Source organism: Cynara cardunculus (genome assembly GCF_001531365.2).
Source record: "Cynara cardunculus var. scolymus isolate 2C chromosome LG 5, CcrdV1, whole genome shotgun sequence".
Taxonomy (NCBI): domain Eukaryota; kingdom Viridiplantae; phylum Streptophyta; class Magnoliopsida; order Asterales; family Asteraceae; genus Cynara; species Cynara cardunculus.
The window spans coordinates 23,607,354-23,625,482 of record NC_037532.1 but is presented as its reverse complement, the minus strand read 5'-3'; the positions used below and the strand labels follow the sequence as shown (position 1 = coordinate 23,625,482).

The 18,129-nt window shown below is 32.9% G+C and overlaps 1 protein-coding gene across 2 annotated transcripts in view; it reads left to right on the top strand.

The window, feature by feature from the left end:
* Positions 1-6,014: 6,014 nt before the first annotated feature.
* Positions 6,015-18,129, top strand: part of LOC112512327 (nicastrin) — a 13,849-nt gene continuing 1,734 nt past the window's right edge. Inside the window, exons 1-15 of one of the 2 annotated variants that reach the window (XM_025118212.1) lie at positions 6,015-6,202; positions 7,410-7,526; positions 7,624-7,738; positions 8,239-8,321; positions 8,424-8,500; positions 9,022-9,099; positions 10,620-10,691; positions 10,829-10,902; positions 11,405-11,537; positions 11,615-11,686; positions 13,106-13,225; positions 13,720-13,791; positions 15,580-15,720; positions 16,658-16,742; positions 16,840-17,278. In XM_025118212.1, the coding sequence (XP_024973980.1) occupies positions 6,130-6,202; positions 7,410-7,526; positions 7,624-7,738; positions 8,239-8,321; positions 8,424-8,500; positions 9,022-9,099; positions 10,620-10,691; positions 10,829-10,902; positions 11,405-11,537; positions 11,615-11,686; positions 13,106-13,225; positions 13,720-13,791; positions 15,580-15,720; positions 16,658-16,742; positions 16,840-17,278 (1,751 nt within the window). In that variant the 5' untranslated portion in view covers positions 6,015-6,129. The remainder of the gene's footprint in view (positions 6,203-7,409; positions 7,527-7,623; positions 7,739-8,238; positions 8,322-8,423; positions 8,501-9,021; positions 9,100-10,619; positions 10,692-10,828; positions 10,903-11,404; positions 11,538-11,614; positions 11,687-13,105; positions 13,226-13,719; positions 13,792-15,579; positions 15,721-16,657; positions 16,743-16,839; positions 17,279-18,129) is intronic. The other variant, XM_025118213.1, reaches the window with a different exon arrangement.

The window sequence follows — 18,129 nt, the reverse complement described above, 5'->3', positions numbered from 1 at the left end:
ATTTGTATAACCATTACAACTCATCTCAACCGTCCATTTAATTTGATGAATATGTGATTTCATATAAGTTTTGATTGTTTTTTAATATAAAATATTGATAATAATTAATTAACCCTAGTCATCTTCATAAATATTCAAATCATAATAAATGAACTCTTATCATTTTCATAAATATCTCAATTAATTGAGTTGCATTGGTTGTATAAATGTGATATGTTGCATTTGAAACGTAATACATATGTGTGTGTGTATATATATATATATAAGTTGGTTATTATACAACCATTGACATTTGTGCAACCAATACAACTCAATCTCAATCGTCCATTTCATTTGATTAATATGTGATTTCATAGAAGTTTTGATTGTTTTTCTGATATAAAGTATTGATCATAATTAATGAACCATATTCATCTTCCACAAATATTCAAATCATAATAAATGAACTCTCATCATTTCCACAAATATCTTAATTTGTTGGGTTGCATTGATTGTACAAATACGATGAGTTGTATTTAAAACGAACTATATATATATATTATCTTCTCTCTTCTTTTTTTTTTCAAAAAACAATTTAAAAAAGATTCTGCAGCATAAATATTATCAAAAATCTCATTTTTTTCTATTTACAAGTAAATATATTGAAGAAGGTCGTGTGAATGGATGGAAACAAGAATTACTTTAATATCCTACGTATATTTTAGTTTTTTTTTAATTGTGACTGTTGTTTGGAAATATAGTTCATAATTATCATATATCTATATTTATATTATATTATAAAACATTTGATAAAAAAATTTAAAAACCATTTTTATGCATAAAGTACTATTTATTGATGTACATTGCTTAAAATTCAAGATTACAAATAGAGTGTGCGTAACTACAATTTATTAAAGTTTTATGTTTAAATTCGTGTAACTAACTGCAAATAAACATAATTAAATACATGATAAACATCTTATTTTAATTATAAAAAATCTAAAATATAATTAGAATAATTATTGAGAACTCAAACAGAAAACTTAGTTCTTATATTTATAAAAAAAATTATATTATTATACCAAACATAAATTGCTGTGTTATTAAACTTAAAAAATTATATTATTAAACAAAAAATTATATTATGTTATTTTTTCAATTTTTTATAATATTTTTCAAATTTATATTTTATTCAAAAATGAAAACATTATTGTTTTCTTAAAACCACATAAAATTGTATTCTATATGGCACGAGTACCTTTCTAGTAAATTCAAAATTAAAGACACTTGAAGAATCAAATGGTACGTAAGATAAGTTTAATATTAAAATGGTGTAAGTGAATAGTAAAGACAATCAAACTATCAATCCGTCCAAACCAAACTACAAATAACGCGATTAATTTTAACACACGAAACCATCAACCTATAAATGATTGTTACATTTCATTCATTCACTAAGGGGTTGTTTGGCAATTGCTGAATGATTTGATGCAATATGATTAAGTGGTTAGAATAATTAAGAAACTCTCATGATGTAGTGCAAAATAAAATATAACTGTTTATAATGAAATTAGAGTGCTGAATGGTTAAAGAAGACCTATGATACAAAATTATTCAGAGGGTTTTAGAACCATTAAGAGACAAAAAAAATTTTTGTCAAACAAGATTCACCTCTTAACAATTCAGATGTTAATCTTAATAGAACTATTAAGAGGTAAACAAACAACCCCTAACATAATTTGTTTAAGTATTAAAGATTGGATTTAAATGCATAACCTGTATATTAATAAGAAAGAAAATTATTCTTCAGATAAATGTATAATTTTTCATAATCTTTTAGTTCTTTTTGATTAATAATATTGAATTACTGTTATATTTATATAAAGTTTTTTTTTAACGTGTATTGTGGTAATGAAATTATAGCAATATCGTTTGGTTATATCATTAGTACTGAAAATTTCAAAACAAGAAATTTATTAAAGTTAATTCATTAAGAAGTTATATGTATATAATCTTAAAGATATGTACATGAAAATAAATGACGAAAAATGTAATTTAGAGACTAAAATATAATTTTAGGGGATCAGAACTAAAAACCAAAAAAGTTGACATAGATAAGGTATGGGGTGTTTGCAGTGCGGTTTGTGGCTAACCGCAAACCGCACTGCATATGCGGTTTGAACATTTTTCCAAACCGCAAACTACACCGCATAAACCGCAAACCACACCAAACCGCACCACAAAATGCAATGCAATATGGTTTATACAGTTTGTACCTATCGCACTTTATGCCTACAATTCACTCATTATAAGTTTAAAAGTACAGTATAAATCAACGATAAAGTGACCGTAGTCCATAAAAAATAAATAGTTTCAATACATACGATTTTCAAATACATATTGCATAATTGGAAATAGTCTAAGAAGTAAAAAATAAACTTCAAACTAAATTGGACGTGTGAATCATGACGTGTACAACTAATTTATTAATATTGCCAATTGTCATATAGAATTAAACTCAAAGTCCAAAACACAAAGTGTAAAAATATTACATAAAGAATAAGTTATTATATATATATATATATATATATATATATATATGCATGTGTGTGTGATAAATAAACCTAAAAGATGTACAAAATATGCGATGCAATGCGGTTTGGACCGTGATTTGATAATTCAAAATTGCAAGCTGCATTACATAGTGCGGTTTGGTAAAATTGCAAGGTGCGGTGCGGTGCGATATATACAATTTGGTAGTTTGGATGAACACCCCTAAGATAATGAACCAAAACCAAAATAGTTGATGTAAATACGATACAAAAAATGCAATTCACTCAAAGAAAAATAAGACATTATAGAATGAATTGAATTTTTGGACGATGTCTATTGGAGGATCAATTTGGGCTCTAAGGGATTGTTTGAAAATTGATGAATGATTTGGTGCAAAATGTTTAAGTGGTCAAAATGATTAAAAGACTCTCATGATATAGTACAAAATGAAATATAATGTTTGATAATTGTAAAAGTCAGCACCACTATCAATCATGGCCAATAAATCTTTTTTAAAATGACCATCTATAAGAAGGGTAATTTGAGTAAACTATTTTTGAGATATCATCCTACTAATGGTAGATAAAGTCGCATTGTCACAAAGAGATGAAGTAGAAGGATCAGGAATATGATCAGAAGAGGAAGAAGGATTCTCCGAAGGAATATTGTAAGAAGTATTTCTATTTAATAAATCATAATTTTCGGAAATAACAGAGATATGCTTATGAAGTAAAATATTATCATCCTTCAAAGCGTTGATTTCATTTTTTAAAATGTTGACTTCTCTGTTAAGATCAGAAACAGAAATATCTTTAGAGTGAAAATGTTTGTTTTGAAGAAGACGATTGACTTCCTTCATGGAATAATTAATATTATTGATAGGAGTAGGAGAAGGATGACTAGGGGAACTTTGTTTATCAAATTCTAGATTATCTAAAATTTCAGAACAAATAAGAGGATCTTTGATTTTCTTTAAAATTTTTAAAATATTTTCTTCAGTTAAGACATTAATATTAAGATCCTGGAATTGAGAAAGGAGTTTATAAAACTCATCATGTTGTCTTGAGAAGTGTTATTTTGAATAACATTTAGACAATTTTTAGCACAAGGCTGTCCAATAGCACAATCGTCACAAGGAGAAAATTCAGAATCTTCGGAGCTAGAGGGTAAAAAAGAATCGTTCTCATCATTATCATCACTAGAAGTGATACTAGAATCAAAATCATCATCCGAATTTTTGAAATTCAAAAAGATGTTTAAAAGAGAATCTTTCGTAGTTTGATCAATATTCAAATTATTAATCTTTTTCTTAGTCCAACAATTTGCTGACGAATGGCCCAGCTTTCCACAATTTTGACAAATAATTTTATTTTTCTTAAAACCCTGGGAATTTTTATAATGCTTCTTGGGTTTAGGAAAATCATTTGATTTTTTAGAGTCTTCAGCTCTATTGGATTTTTGTAAATCTTTATCGAAAGATTTTCGTTTAAAACGTTTTTTATAATGGCGATAAGTAGAATCTTTATCGCGAGTTTTGTGAAACTTTCTTTTAGGTTTCTTGTAAGGAACCTCCATCCCAAATTGATCACAAAAATCTCCAAGTTGCTTTCTTTCAAGCAGATTCTGCTTCCTGATTTGATGTTTTAATTTCAAATCGTTGCATAAAGAAAGGCCTTCTGCAACACAGGTACTGATTAATTGACCATAAGTATAATCATCATAATGAACAGATATATTTTCTTTCTTCAGAATCTTACGAATTCTTTCAGCGAAAAGATGTGGAAGGCCATCAATAAACTTAGCTTTCCAATGACTATTATTACAGTCTTTAAGCTCAAAGATACGAGAAAGAAAAGTATCTTTATACCATCTAAATTCAGTTAAAGTCTTACATCGAAGATTACTAATCAAGGTTCTAATATTTTCACAATTATCAGAGAACCTACCAGTGAAATGCTCTATAAGAGTTAGAATCAGAGGATAAACAACATTTGTTGTTTCATGACCATCTCCAGTCTTAACAGAATTAAGAATTTGGTCTTTTTATTCAAGAGGAATATAATTATCCCACCAACCTTTTAGTTGGCCAGTAAAACATGCGATTATCATTTTGGCAATATTTTTATCAGTATTACCCGTGTTCTTACAAACAGTGCTATACATGAGCATGCGATGAGCCATATTATAAATATGCTTGTTAGTGAAACCATCAAGACTCCACTCATAAATACACTTACCATTATAACTGTTGTTAATAATGTACTCTTGTTCTTCATGAAGAACATCCATTGGAGTAGGACGAGTATAATAATATTTATTGAGGTTTGGAGTTTTAGCCCATTTCATTTTATGAATTTGGCCAGTATCCTGAGTATGATCAGATCCTTCAGAATGGGTATCCTTGTTRAGCATGGAAATTGAAGGTTTAGAAATATGAAGATGGGAAAGCTTTAAATCAAGCTGTTCCATAAAATCTTCAGCCTGAGATTTGAGTTTAAAATTTTTTATTTCAGGAGGGGGTTGAATTGTATTAGAAGTCAAAATAACTTTCTCAGAAGTAGAGGGAATATCAATCTGCTTCTGATTTTCTTCAATTTTGGAAATCTTTTGAAGAATAATAGAAATGTTATCYTCTAAAGAAAAGAGTTGTTCGCCAACAATTTTTAGCAAAAGATTAGAATAGTTCTGCTTTTCAAGTAATTCGTTAATATGTAACGAAGTAATAGAAAGAGTATTATCTTTTATTAAATTGGAAAAAACAGAGAATTTAAAGAGAGAATTATTTTTCTTCATAAGAAAAGGAGATTGAGGAGGATAAATAGTAGATTGAATTTCTCCATTAAGAAGCTGATAATCCCTTTGAAGAACATTTATAAGATGTTTAACATGAGTATGAAAAAACCAAGGGATAAAAGAGAAGATCTCATTTTCGTTTTTGCAAAATTCATAAAACTCATTAGAGAAATTAGAGATTTATTCTTTGGAAAAGTTCTCAATATACCAAGCTCTAAAAGGAGCCCATTTCTGATTACCATAATAATCTTTGCAGACAACTTGTCTGGCAGGAGATCCATGAGTGAAATCTATTTTTCCCTCTTGATAATTGTTTACAATGAAATTATGACACTTAATGGTTAAGGGAGACCCATGATACAAAATAATTCAAAGAGTTTTAGAACCATTAAGAGACAATTTTTTTTTTGCCAAACAAAATTCAACTTTTAATGATTCAAAGACTGACTTTTAATAAAACTATTAAAAGATAAACAAACAACTTCTAAAATACAATATTTAGACCAATGATAACGAAAACCAAAAAAGTAAATATTTATGAGGGACAAAAGTGTAATTCACTCTGAAATTATACTTTGCGGCGATCCCCGATTGGCGGGTCGACCCGACGCTCTGGATTTGCCCGTTGGGTCACAGTCGACTTTTCCATTCAAGCGGATACAATCGAGTCCGTCTGCCAGTCAACTGCTGAAATCAAAGAGGAGCGAAGAATAGAAAGGGCTTCAAATTTCATGTCCATGGCAGCCTAGGGTTTATTGATTGATTTACGCCCATAATATATCTTGACCGCAGCCGTGTTCTGCCATGACTTCCACCGCCACAGGGCTCCTGTTTTCTCTTCTATGTTTACTCGCCAGTCTTCACGTTTCATTCTCTGGTCAGTTCATTTTTATTTCTTATTTCAGGTTCTAACTAGTAGCTAACACATGCTTTAAAGAAAGGGCATGCAGTCTGATATTTATTGCGGATGTTGTTGCATTTAACGTTTTATCTTTGTTCGATTTCTAGTACTTGGTTGTGAAGTTTAATGTAACCGATCATTTATGGTCGTAGATTTGTACCTTTCTGTATAAATTTGGTTGCTATTTAGAATAACTTGTATGAAATTCTGCTAATGGAGGTAAAATGTGGCTGTGGGTGCCGTTTTCTCTATCCTATTGCACATCAAGAGTCTAGTTTATGAACTCTAATTGGGGGAGGCTGATAGTACAGAATTGGCATCTGAAGTTGAAGGGAAATTTCAATGAATGTTTGTGTCGGAAATTAAGCAATCCCTGCTACAGTGCAATATAAATGGCTTTACTTGTAACATTTTCGTTTTTGGAAAATGCTATTCATCACGAAAAGAAATTATGATTCATGTTGTACATGATAACTCCTTTTTTCTGTTTATGAAATTTAACATGGGAGGGAGGGAGGTCGTATACAATAACTCCTTATCCAAGCTTTGAGGAGGGAATGCAATACAGGATCATGAAATTGTCCTGATGCTAGATTTTGTAACAGAGACCTCTTTTTTGGGACAAATGAAAATTGTAACCTGGATCTCTTTTTTCAAATGGACGGAGAATGTTATATGTAGCAGATGATGGTTGGCCTCAAATCACAAAGGTCAAGTTTGATTAATTTTGGATATTGACAAGTGATTCAGGCATTTAACTTCTTATGTGCTAATTTCGGATCATACACATTCTTGGGCTTCTACATGTTTGAAAGGAAGTTTTATACATTCTTTTTGGTAAATGAGGCATATATATCAATCATATGCACTGCTATTTTGTAAAATTATGTAAGCAAAGTAAGTTAGCTCTAGTTCGGGAGTGTTTGGGAGCATGGGATAATCTTCTTAGGACACTGGTAAACATCCACAAGTTTTTTCAACCATCAGCATATTCTTTAGAAAATTGCATCTTAATTCAAAGTGATGTATCTTCTTCACCATTCAAGTATCTAACTAATCTGAGTGGCACCACTCCTAATACACTTCTATGAGTTATATGCATAATTCTTTCTCTATATACACAACATTATTTTTTATACCCAGTTTAGATTACTGCATTTCAGCTAAACTTTTTCTTAATCAGCTTCAGAACAGTTGGCATTCGAGTCGGTTCCTGACCTAGAGAAATCCATGTACATGGTCCTGGATGGATATCCTTGTGTACGATTACTCAATCTTTCTGGGGAAATCGGCTGTGCTAGTAAGTATATGGTTTACATCTCTGACAGAATCAAAGTTGTAGTTAGCTGTTTTATGATTTCACTCACCTATTTTCCGATGGCATTCTTTGATCTTAGATCCTGGCCTTGATAAAGTTGTAGCTCCTATTGTTAGATTCAAGAATGGCATAGAATTGGTTCGTTCAACAACAATACTAGTGCCATTGTATGATTTTGACAGATTACTTTCAAGGTATACAATAATCGTAGGTTTTTATACAGTGACTATATACTTTTTCAGCCTTCATTCATATATACTTATATATAATACATACCTCTGATGACCTTGATCATGGATAGACGATTTATGAATGTAGCTGATTGGCATTTCTTATAAAATAGATTTGTGATTCATTGCCTTTTGTGTTTGCGCTTAACTGACCATGCCTCACTTTTCTAGATTTTTAATTATTTCATCTGTTTAGCCATTAATGTTCTATGTTAAAAAATCAATATACAAGACATACCTGTATAACATGAAGGACTTGTCCAAAGATCAATATAGAAAACATGTGTGGTTTCCAGAGTCTCACCTACTGTAGCCCTGGTGAGATCAACCCCTTCTTTGAGAACCCACTGATGTTGCACTTTTAACTGTTTGTGCGTATTTTCTGTACTGTTCCTGATATCTTAACTCTCTCGTGTTTGCTATCAATGCATACTGTTGCTGACATCTTTACTCTTCTGTTCCAGAGTATCAAGTGATTCAAACTTTGCTAGAAACGTAGCTGGTGTATTAGTTGAATCAGGAACTCAAAATCAAACCCATTTAACTGGTAATTGAAATGGTAGTTTAGCTACTGCTTGCTTACCTTAATATGGCCAGAGAAGAGGAATTGAGGGAAAGCTTTTGCAATGTCGTTGCTTACCCCTTGCAGGATCATCTCCCGACAAGAAGTTTCCTCAAGCTGAATTTGCTCCTTACGAGAACAACAAATTTGAGTGGAATCCAACTGTATGTTATATCTACTATTTTTTCATTTTGCATTTCATATCTTTACTATGCAGAGTGCAATGATTTGTATACTACATTATACACCATCTCAGCATATGCATACCCATATTACGTTTATATTTATTAGTTCTGTATTTCAGTTTCCTTGTGATATACGTCAAAAAAAATGTCTATAGGTTGGATGTTGTATCAGGAAAAAGTGTTAAATATTTACATTTATTTGGTTACAGATATAGTAATGTTGTATTGTGTTTTATGCTGCCTGACAATGAGTCATATCTCCAACATGATTAATTTTTTTTCCAGTAAACAAGATATATTCCTAAATGAGCATAGGAGAGACATCGAATAGGTCCAAGATCCATAAATCCCTAGGATAGGCTCATCTTTTTGTGTTATTACATGATCAGCATTTTGTATTGTGGATAAACGACAATGACAAGTGATGAATGCTGGTGTCATAGGACCTACATTTATATTCCATTTAAAATTACTAACATGTAGTCCCTTGCCATGTGCAGGGATCTGGTAGTATGTGGAGGCGTTATGATTTTCCTGTATTCTTGCTGTCTGAAAGCAGCACACAAACGCTGCAGGAGGTAATCTAGTGCTTTTGAGATGTACTAATTCCTTGGTATAATGTTATATTTGTTTTCCTTAATGCCAAAGTAAGTTTATGCATAGTTAAAAAATAATGGGTATGTTATCATGACAATTAATGAGGACATTTGCTGTGTTAGTCATTTGGGTTATGAATACTTAATGCAATATAATTGAATGAACTAAACAAGGCCATATAGTGGGGCATTTTTTTAATGATAGGTTATACTGAAATAAAACGAGCATGCAATATTATTTGGAGATAAAAATGAAGATACAATGAAACAAGTTTCAATACCTTGAAACTGTTGACCAAATTCTTGACTAGCTCAATTAGGAACAGAAAATAAATATAGACAAATAATAAGGCTTTATCTGCCATCATCTCAAACCGAACATATCTAAGAAGCTGTAGGAAGAAGTTATATATGTCGAATTTCTGAGGCGATGGCCAAGTCTCAATCAATGCTATTAACAAAGTTGTTAGCATCACTGCATTATGTGGGGTTGAAGTGCTCCACAATGGGACAGATCCAAATCATGGTGTGTATGCTTTCAAACTATCGTCTGTGTATGCAATTATAGCTTTTGAAGGTCATCTTTACGAAATTGAAAAGTTGCCATATTTGCCTAAAAGTCATCTTATGGAAAATTTTGATTTGGTTGATGAACTTGTGGATTTGAAGAAATCGGATGCCATTCATAGTGGGCTAGAGAGGTGGGGGTGGGCTAACAAATAGGTTAGTAATGCCCTAGATAGCTAGATAGATGACTTTTTGCTCGGTAGTTAGGAGAGCATCATCTCAGGCTTTTCAAAATCTTCAAAGCCTTAAAAATAATTATTTCCAGATCTGTCCATAACTTTGTCACAGGCTGAGGGTCTTCATGGAAACAACAAACAACTTCTCTACTCCTAAGGGTAGAGGAAAGGTTGTGTATGTCCTACCCTCATTAGGCCCTACTTCCAAGTGGGATAGATGGGGTATGTTTGATTTGGTTTGATTTATATGTTGTTTACAAGAAAATAGATTGCTTCTTTTATTCTATTTCTTTGATTCTTCCTGCCTTTTCATTATTCATTTAGTACATATAGGGAAAGCAGGTTTATGAAGCTTCAACTCCTTTTTGTCACACAACAAACATTTTCTTCTCATATGACTTATGACTATCTTGCTCCATCATATCTAGTCATGTAGTATCCAAGTGATGCTTTTGCTTCCTCGGTTCATAAAGAAGATATGTGCTCATATAACTTCAAATTAGCCTTGTTTTCATATCCTTAGTGATCTTGAAAATGGGTACTGAGGTGGAACAGGAAGATGAGTAATGTGCATACTCACCTACAAGCGCATGCAATATCTGATAAACACACATGAGAAAAGGGTGGATGTACCTATTCACCTTATAAAGTTTGCTAAAATGATTAAACTCTAGTTGTAGGCTCCAGAGGTGCCTCCTTTCCAAAAAAGTTCTTTCTCAAATTTGAAATTGCACATGAGAACTACTTCTGTACTTGCAGATTGCTGTTAAAAATGAAAATAAGAAGGAAACATATGCTGCAGATGTGACTGAATTTGATCTAGTGATGCAGGTAAAAGCTTTTGCATTTTGTGTCTTGAAAATCTTTATGTCTGCCATCATGCTTTTTTAACTAATGGATATGGATCTGTGTATCCTTTTTTCTTTTTTATGTATATACCTATAAACTTGATTCCAAATGTACTGTAGACAACTAAAGCAGGAACTCATGATTCCGAATCATGTCTGAGAGAAGGAACGTGTCTCCCGTTGGGTGGATATAGGTGAGCCATGATATATATATAATTTAAATATCTTCAGCTTATATTTAAAAACGTTAGCTGGCTTACCATGTTGCAACTTACATTTGCATTAGCAGGACTAGTAGAAGTTAACCGTTTTGGTTTCAATTTGTTGCAAATTCAATTGTAGGCGTAAGGTTGCGTGAGAACATTTTGATTTTGCATGTGAATTGGTACAAGCGCAAAGGTTATTCGATAATAATGAGAATTCTTAAGAATGAACTGTAAAAAGTAGGGATTAGTGTGGTATTGGTATTTGTTGAAACAAGAGTATGCAATATTGGTTAGACAATTCAGTATGAAATTCACAAAATTACAACATCTAAAGATGTTTTGTGTAACTATTTGTCTTTGACTCGGGCTAGTGAGTCATTGAGGAGGAACTCTAACACTGTCAGGCTTACTTTGTTGTAGTCTTATGGTTCACAATTTGGCGTTTTTTGACCATATTTTTCTATCCATGTAAATTGAATATGAAGGGCAGTGTTTGGTCAGCCCTTCCAACAACAAATGTTTCAGCCTCAAGCAGGGAAAAGCCTGTAGTATTGACTGTGGCATCTATGGATTCTGCTTCATTTTTCCGTGACAAGAGCCTAGGTGCAGATTCTCCCATATCTGTAAGTTAACGTGTTGCACACTAATTTCAAATGCTGTTTCCATTTGTTCATTTACTTATATTTACATTATCTTTTAGGGAATGATATCACTGCTTGCAGCAGTGGATGCTCTTTCACGTATTGAGGATTTAGATACCCTTGCTAAGCAGGTTTGTATGTGCTTGCTATTTACATCAGTGTTGCTGGTATTAATGTTTTTTCTTCCTTGTTGGGGGTGGGGAGGGACTGGGAAGGGTCTATTAGGCTGGTGGATGAGCGTCCTATTGAGTTTATATATGAATATTTGTGTGCTCTTCTAGTTACCTTAATACTCCAGGTGTTTACTATAGTCTTATAAGGGCACATATGCACTGTAACAAATGCACCTCTTACACACGCAAACCTCCATCTTAATATGCATTTATCTCTTCAAGTAGGTGCAGAAGGCTTCTTAAAAGGAATTGTGTATTCTTGTTAGTTGTTAGTTCCATTGCTATCTCTTAATTATGACATTCTTTATTGGATGCCATCCAAAACTAATGGGTTTATCTTTGTTATCATACTTATATGTGCTTTGAGCAATAATGCGGGCTATTATTTGTCTATGTTCTTTGATTTTGCATTATTTTTTTCTTCCTTCCATTCTTTGTATTATATCTACTGCAAAATATGTCTCCCTCTTGCGTAAGCTAAAGCTTTTCTTATCCTTTTTTAGTTAGAGCATCTTCAACCCGCTCCCTACATCCACGCTTTAACTATTGTAGGGAGCCAAAACCAAAAAACCATTACTCCAATCACTCCCCACAACTCACTCCCTACCCTAATTTACATTATCTCACTCACTTATATCTACATTATTTTTTTCATTATTTATTTTATTAATAATTAGAAAAGGTATTAGTAATTTCAAAAAGTAAAAAAAGTTATTAAAATAATGTATACCTATTAAAGTAGAGAGCATGGTTGGAATAACAATCTTAAAAACCACTCCCTACACTAATTTCTATGCAAATAACTCTACATATATTTAAATGTTTGATCGTTTGCTTCTGTCCAAAGCTGCCCCATAGTTGCTTTACCTTGCATGGTTTCTGCTTCATATTCTTTGTTAATCATTGTTCCGTTTCTTTCATGTTTAAGTCTTCTCCTTTAAGATGCCTAGTTTCTTGCTTTAATAATTGGAGATATGACTTTGTTTTTGGTTACATTTATACTTCGGTCTTGAGATAGAGCTCCTAAGAAGGTTTTGCAAAAGTAGCAGCTTTGCTACTAGATTCATACTACACTTGCCAGTCTTTGATGCATGGCATGGCTGCTAATAATATTCCTCATCTAAAACGAGCAGCTACCCATTTTTTTCTGTATATGAAAAGATGCTGGGCATAATAATAGTGCTACCAATCAGAGGGATTCATCCCTTGGAAAGCATGCATATATTCTAAGTGTAGCAGTATTCATAATATTGTTTCACAGTTGTTAACCGTGGGACTGGTTATTTGTTTAATCTTGACCACATTTATAACTTGTTTCCTGAGGCTTTTCTTATCCACGCGTTTTGAACTTCTCTTGTTTTCTATGCAATAATGCAGCTCGTTTTTGTTGTTTTTACTGGAGAAGCTTGGGGCTACCTTGGTAGTCGGAGATTTCTTCTTGAACTTGATCAACACACGGATGCTGTTCATGGGATTAACAACACATTGATTGAAACGGTATTCTCTTGCTGGAGCTGATATTTTTTATTTTCCTGTCTCCTTTTCTCTATTTGTTGAAAGCCACATTAAATGCTAAATAGGACGGACTAATAGCCTGTTCGTCATGCTGATGCACTGTTTTGCCACAATTCTTGAACTGAATGTAGACAAAGAACTAATGGTTTATAACAGTCCTGGAGGCCAAAAACTTATAGCTAAAACAATCGTTGATATTTTAGTTTATTTTCTTGAATGTTCTCATGCTATGTTAGTGCAGTAGCTATTAAAGTTTTTCATTGTTCTGATGAAAGGAAATTTGTTGACTATGATTCTACTACTAAGCTCTAGCCATTATCTATGATATCTTTTCCTTTTCTGATTGATTTCTTTCAATGGATGCTTTTGCCTTTGCCTCCTTGAGACTGTTGAATGCTCATCCATAAGGTGGAAGCTTTTTCAATTGTTGAGATGTGTAAAAATAGGAACCACTAATGTTGGATAAATTGAAACAGGTTATAGAGGTTGGATCTGTTGGGAAGGGCTATGATCAGGGTGTCAAGACCTTCTATGCTCATACGACTGGGGTATGAAATTTTGTTCTCGCCAATACCATATGGTGCCTAGAATTATGCAGATTTGCTTCAATTATGGTAAAAATGTGTTTGCTTATTTCACTTTATTCATCGGTGGACCATAGAACATATGCACATCTAGATTGTTAGCTTTGTACAGCTTGTATCTGTCCTGAAAAGTTTACAAACACACAAGTGTTTAGGGGTGGTTTGGCTGTGGCTTAATGGGCGGAATGGACTGTATGTCTTATACGGCAAATCATACAGGTTTGTTCGGTTGTGGCTTAATAGTTCAACCAAGGACTTGCTCGGTCAGCCATATTAGAGGGGTTTGTACATTCATCCCTATTTTATTCAATATATACCCTTGTAACATAATACGCTTCAGCCTCCACAACAAAAAAAACACTTTCACCTGCGATCTGTTCCTGCCGTCGCTGTCCGGCGGTCATGCAGTGGCCTACCCTCGTTGCCGTCATTTGTTTTTTCAGTAATTCTCTATTTCTGTGTTATGTTTTGTTCCAACGATTAGTTATTGCCATTTTCATCATGGAAAAGATTGATTGAGAGGGTTTGTAATGTTAAAATCGCGATATATCTCCGATATATCGGATATCGGACTCTGGAAAAATATCGGTGGTGAAATATCGGTCAAAATATCGTTCTGATAATATCGCTGATATTTACCGATATTTCACCGATATTTTGATGGAAAAATCGGCCCGATATATCGATTTTCTATAAGACAAATGTTTGGGCTTTTTTTATTACATGTCGGGCTTAGTTTTTTGGGCCTCTTTATTTGGTCAACCAGTCAACACATATATTAAGTCTCACGCTTCTTCTCTTCTCGGTTCTTAACAGTTCATGCTTCTTCTCTTCTCGGTTCTTTCACAGTTCACGCTTATTGTTTGCGATTAGCTCGTTTATGAACACTTTTCCTATTTTGTTTTGTGAGACTTGTTTATGAGATGTTTTAGTTTTGGAAATATATTTCTAAACTCTAATTAATGCATATGATATGTTTATGGATGCTTACATATAATATATATATACATATAATACATATAAATTTATAATATATATATACATATAATATATATATATATATATATATATATAATTCTAAGAAATATTATATTAACCGCTATTTTGGACCGATATATCTCCCATATATCATCGATATAACCGAAATATCTAATATCGGTCCTGACCGATATTTTGTATTTTGACCGCATTAACAGCATAGATTCTTGTGATACATCTGTCTGAAGCAATGCAAAGATGGCTATGCTATTTACCATTCAAGTATGTATGAACTGAAGGATCTCAAGTTTTAGCAAACCAAACTAATTCTGCTTCGACAGTTTGCTGTCCCAAAATAAGTGTCCAGATTTCTATTTTAGTTTGTCACAAATATGCCTCCACTTTCAAAAGTGTCTTCTTTCCAATTTTATCTGTAGTATTGAGATGGAGGAATTACAATCTCTATTATTAAGGGTAAAATTGTCATTTAGCTGATTGAAGGTGTAATATTTACATATTTCTAGAACTGTGTGCCTTTTTCATTGTCAGCATCTATTTTGGGGTGGAGGGAGTATTAAGTTGCACTGTGCTATCTTTTTCTCTGTTTAATGCATGTTAAAAATAGGAAAAGTATGTATAAGCAATAGAAAGCATATACAGATGAAGCTTATGTATGTTTCTTTTTTCGAGTTGGGGATACGAGGATTGGTTCTTTGATATTAGGGTCTTATTAGAGTAATCTTAAACTTGTATGCTTTTATTATTGCATTACAGGTATCATCTGCCACAAATGAAACACTGAAGGCTTTACAACAAGCTCGAGACTCACTTGGAACTGAAAGCATTAAGTACTCTACAGCAAGTAAATCTAATCCTGGAATTCCTCCATCTTCCTTCATGTCATTTTCAAGACAGGTTTGGATAAGCATACTAATGATAGCTTTTCTCGTGTAAACTAACAAATATCATGAAGGTATTGAATGGCCAACATTTTTGTGTTACCTGCTGAAGAAAATAACAAACAGAATACTCCCTTCGTCCCAAAATAAGTGTGCACATTTCTGTAATAATTTGTCCCAAAATAAGTTTGCATTTTCAAAACTAAGTTCCTACTTTCCAATTCTACCCTTAATATGAGATGGAGAATTCATTACTTCCTCTATTATTAAGGGTAAATTTGTCATTTAGTTGATAAAAAGTGTAAGAATTGCACTTCTCTAAAATAATGAGCCCTTTTCATGGTGGACATTTAATTTGAAATGGAGGAAGTATTAGCGATGTACAATCTTTGAGAAGGATTTTGACAGTGAACCTTTACAAATATTACATTGCTATGATATTTTTTTTGCCTATATAATGCCCACATCACTAAGGTGTAGAATGGCCAATATAAACTACCCATCCTGAAAAGGAGGCCATTATGGTTACAGACCATTTGAGCATCTCCATCAGATCCTCTATGATTTCTTCAAAATAGAGAATCAAAAGTTAAAATCTCTAACAAAAATTACACTTAACTCTAACAGATTCTCTACTTTGGAGGTTTCGACATCAATTATATTATCAAAATATTCTATAAGTTTTATCATCCCAACACTTAACTTCATATAAAGTAATAATACATTCAATCTCATTGGTTGGAAGAATCAAAAAATCATTTCTTTTCGCCTCACATTAAATTTTAGAGAATTCTCTAAATTTAGAGAAAATTTTATCTTCTCTCGTTGGAGCACAAATATCACCAAATCCCCATTTTCTCTATTTTAGAGAATCTGTTGGAGATGCTCTTAAAATTGCCTATGGAGTTAAAGTTGAGAATAGGCCTATGTTCTTACTTTGTTTGCCTTAACAGAACCCTCATGCCGCTGGTGTTGTATTGGAGGACTTTGATTCTGCTTTCACAAACAAATTTTACCATAGTCATCTAGATGATATTTGTGAGTTGCTCGGATTTCTTAGACTTTGTATCTTTCACACGTCTGTTTCTACTGATCTCTTTAGTATCTAATCGTTTTTCATTCCATTTTTTTGTAGCTAATATCAATTCTTCAGCGATAGTGGCAGCTGCTTCTCTTGTTGCCCGTACACTTTACATTCTTGCCAGCGATAATAAGGATCTGAGTTCTTCATCCTTAAATGCAGTCAATGTAAATACCTCTCTGGTCGACGAACTTTTGGGTTGTTTACTTAGTTGTGAACCAGGTCTGTCATGTGAGCTGGTGAAGCGTTATATTACGCCCTCCTCTACCTGCCCAAGCCATTATGTTGGTGTTATTCAAGGGGATCCTTCTTTAGAACCTTTCCTTGGTTATGTGGGAGATGTTCCAAGATTTGTGTGGAATTTTATGGCTGACAGAACATCTACCCCATTGAAGGATGTCAGTCCTTGCTCTGAAAACTGCAGCATGAGTGGTGGAGTATGCATCAAACAAGAGATAGATGGGAAAGGAATCTGTGTTACCTCCACAACCAGGTATCTTGCATATTTCTAATAATGTGTTCAGAAGTATATAAAAATGTTCCAAATAAATATGGCATTTGGTGACTAAAAGTATATGCATGACCTATCTACAATTCTGACAAAATATCCTTGCCTCTCTGCCCCATATGGTTGCTTGTCTGCTTGAGTTTAGAATTGAAAGCAATGTTCTTTGCGGTTCTTACCATCCTGCAAAAAAGATCATCTGAGTTTTAACCTTGTGTTAACTTGCATAAAGTTGACTGAAACTAACATCTAATGATTAACTTCTTATCTTGATGGCAAACCACTTGAAGTTGGCGCTAGAAATTACTTGGGATCGTGTTCTAAAACTGTTTACATTCTTTTGGACTTGGGATGCTTGGCTAATTAGATGCTATTCTTCTCTCTTGCATGTAGTCTTTCCTGATTGAAACTAGGGATGTGCCTCAACGTAATCCATATATTTAGTGGAAGGACTGATAAGCATTTTGGACCATTGTGCACTTGTTTTTGAACAATGGATTGCAAGAATGTGAATATGCAACAAAGAAGTAAATAGTGAAACGATTCTATTCTATATTTCTACCAATTGGAGTGATCTTTTTGGCATTTTGCAAAGGTTATTTAGAAATGAAGTACCAAATATAATGGTTTGAAAATTGAAAATGGTAATCACTAGTAAAACGAAACATAGATCAAGCCTTAAAAGGATGTTTAGTACTCAACAATAATATATAGGCTTAAACCTAGGAATCAATTTTCAGTTTATGGTTTTATTTTGAACAAGCATTTAAGACTTCCATTAGGATAGTTGATTATAAAGTAGGTGTGTTGTTGGGGGGGAGGGATGGGAGGCGGGTGGG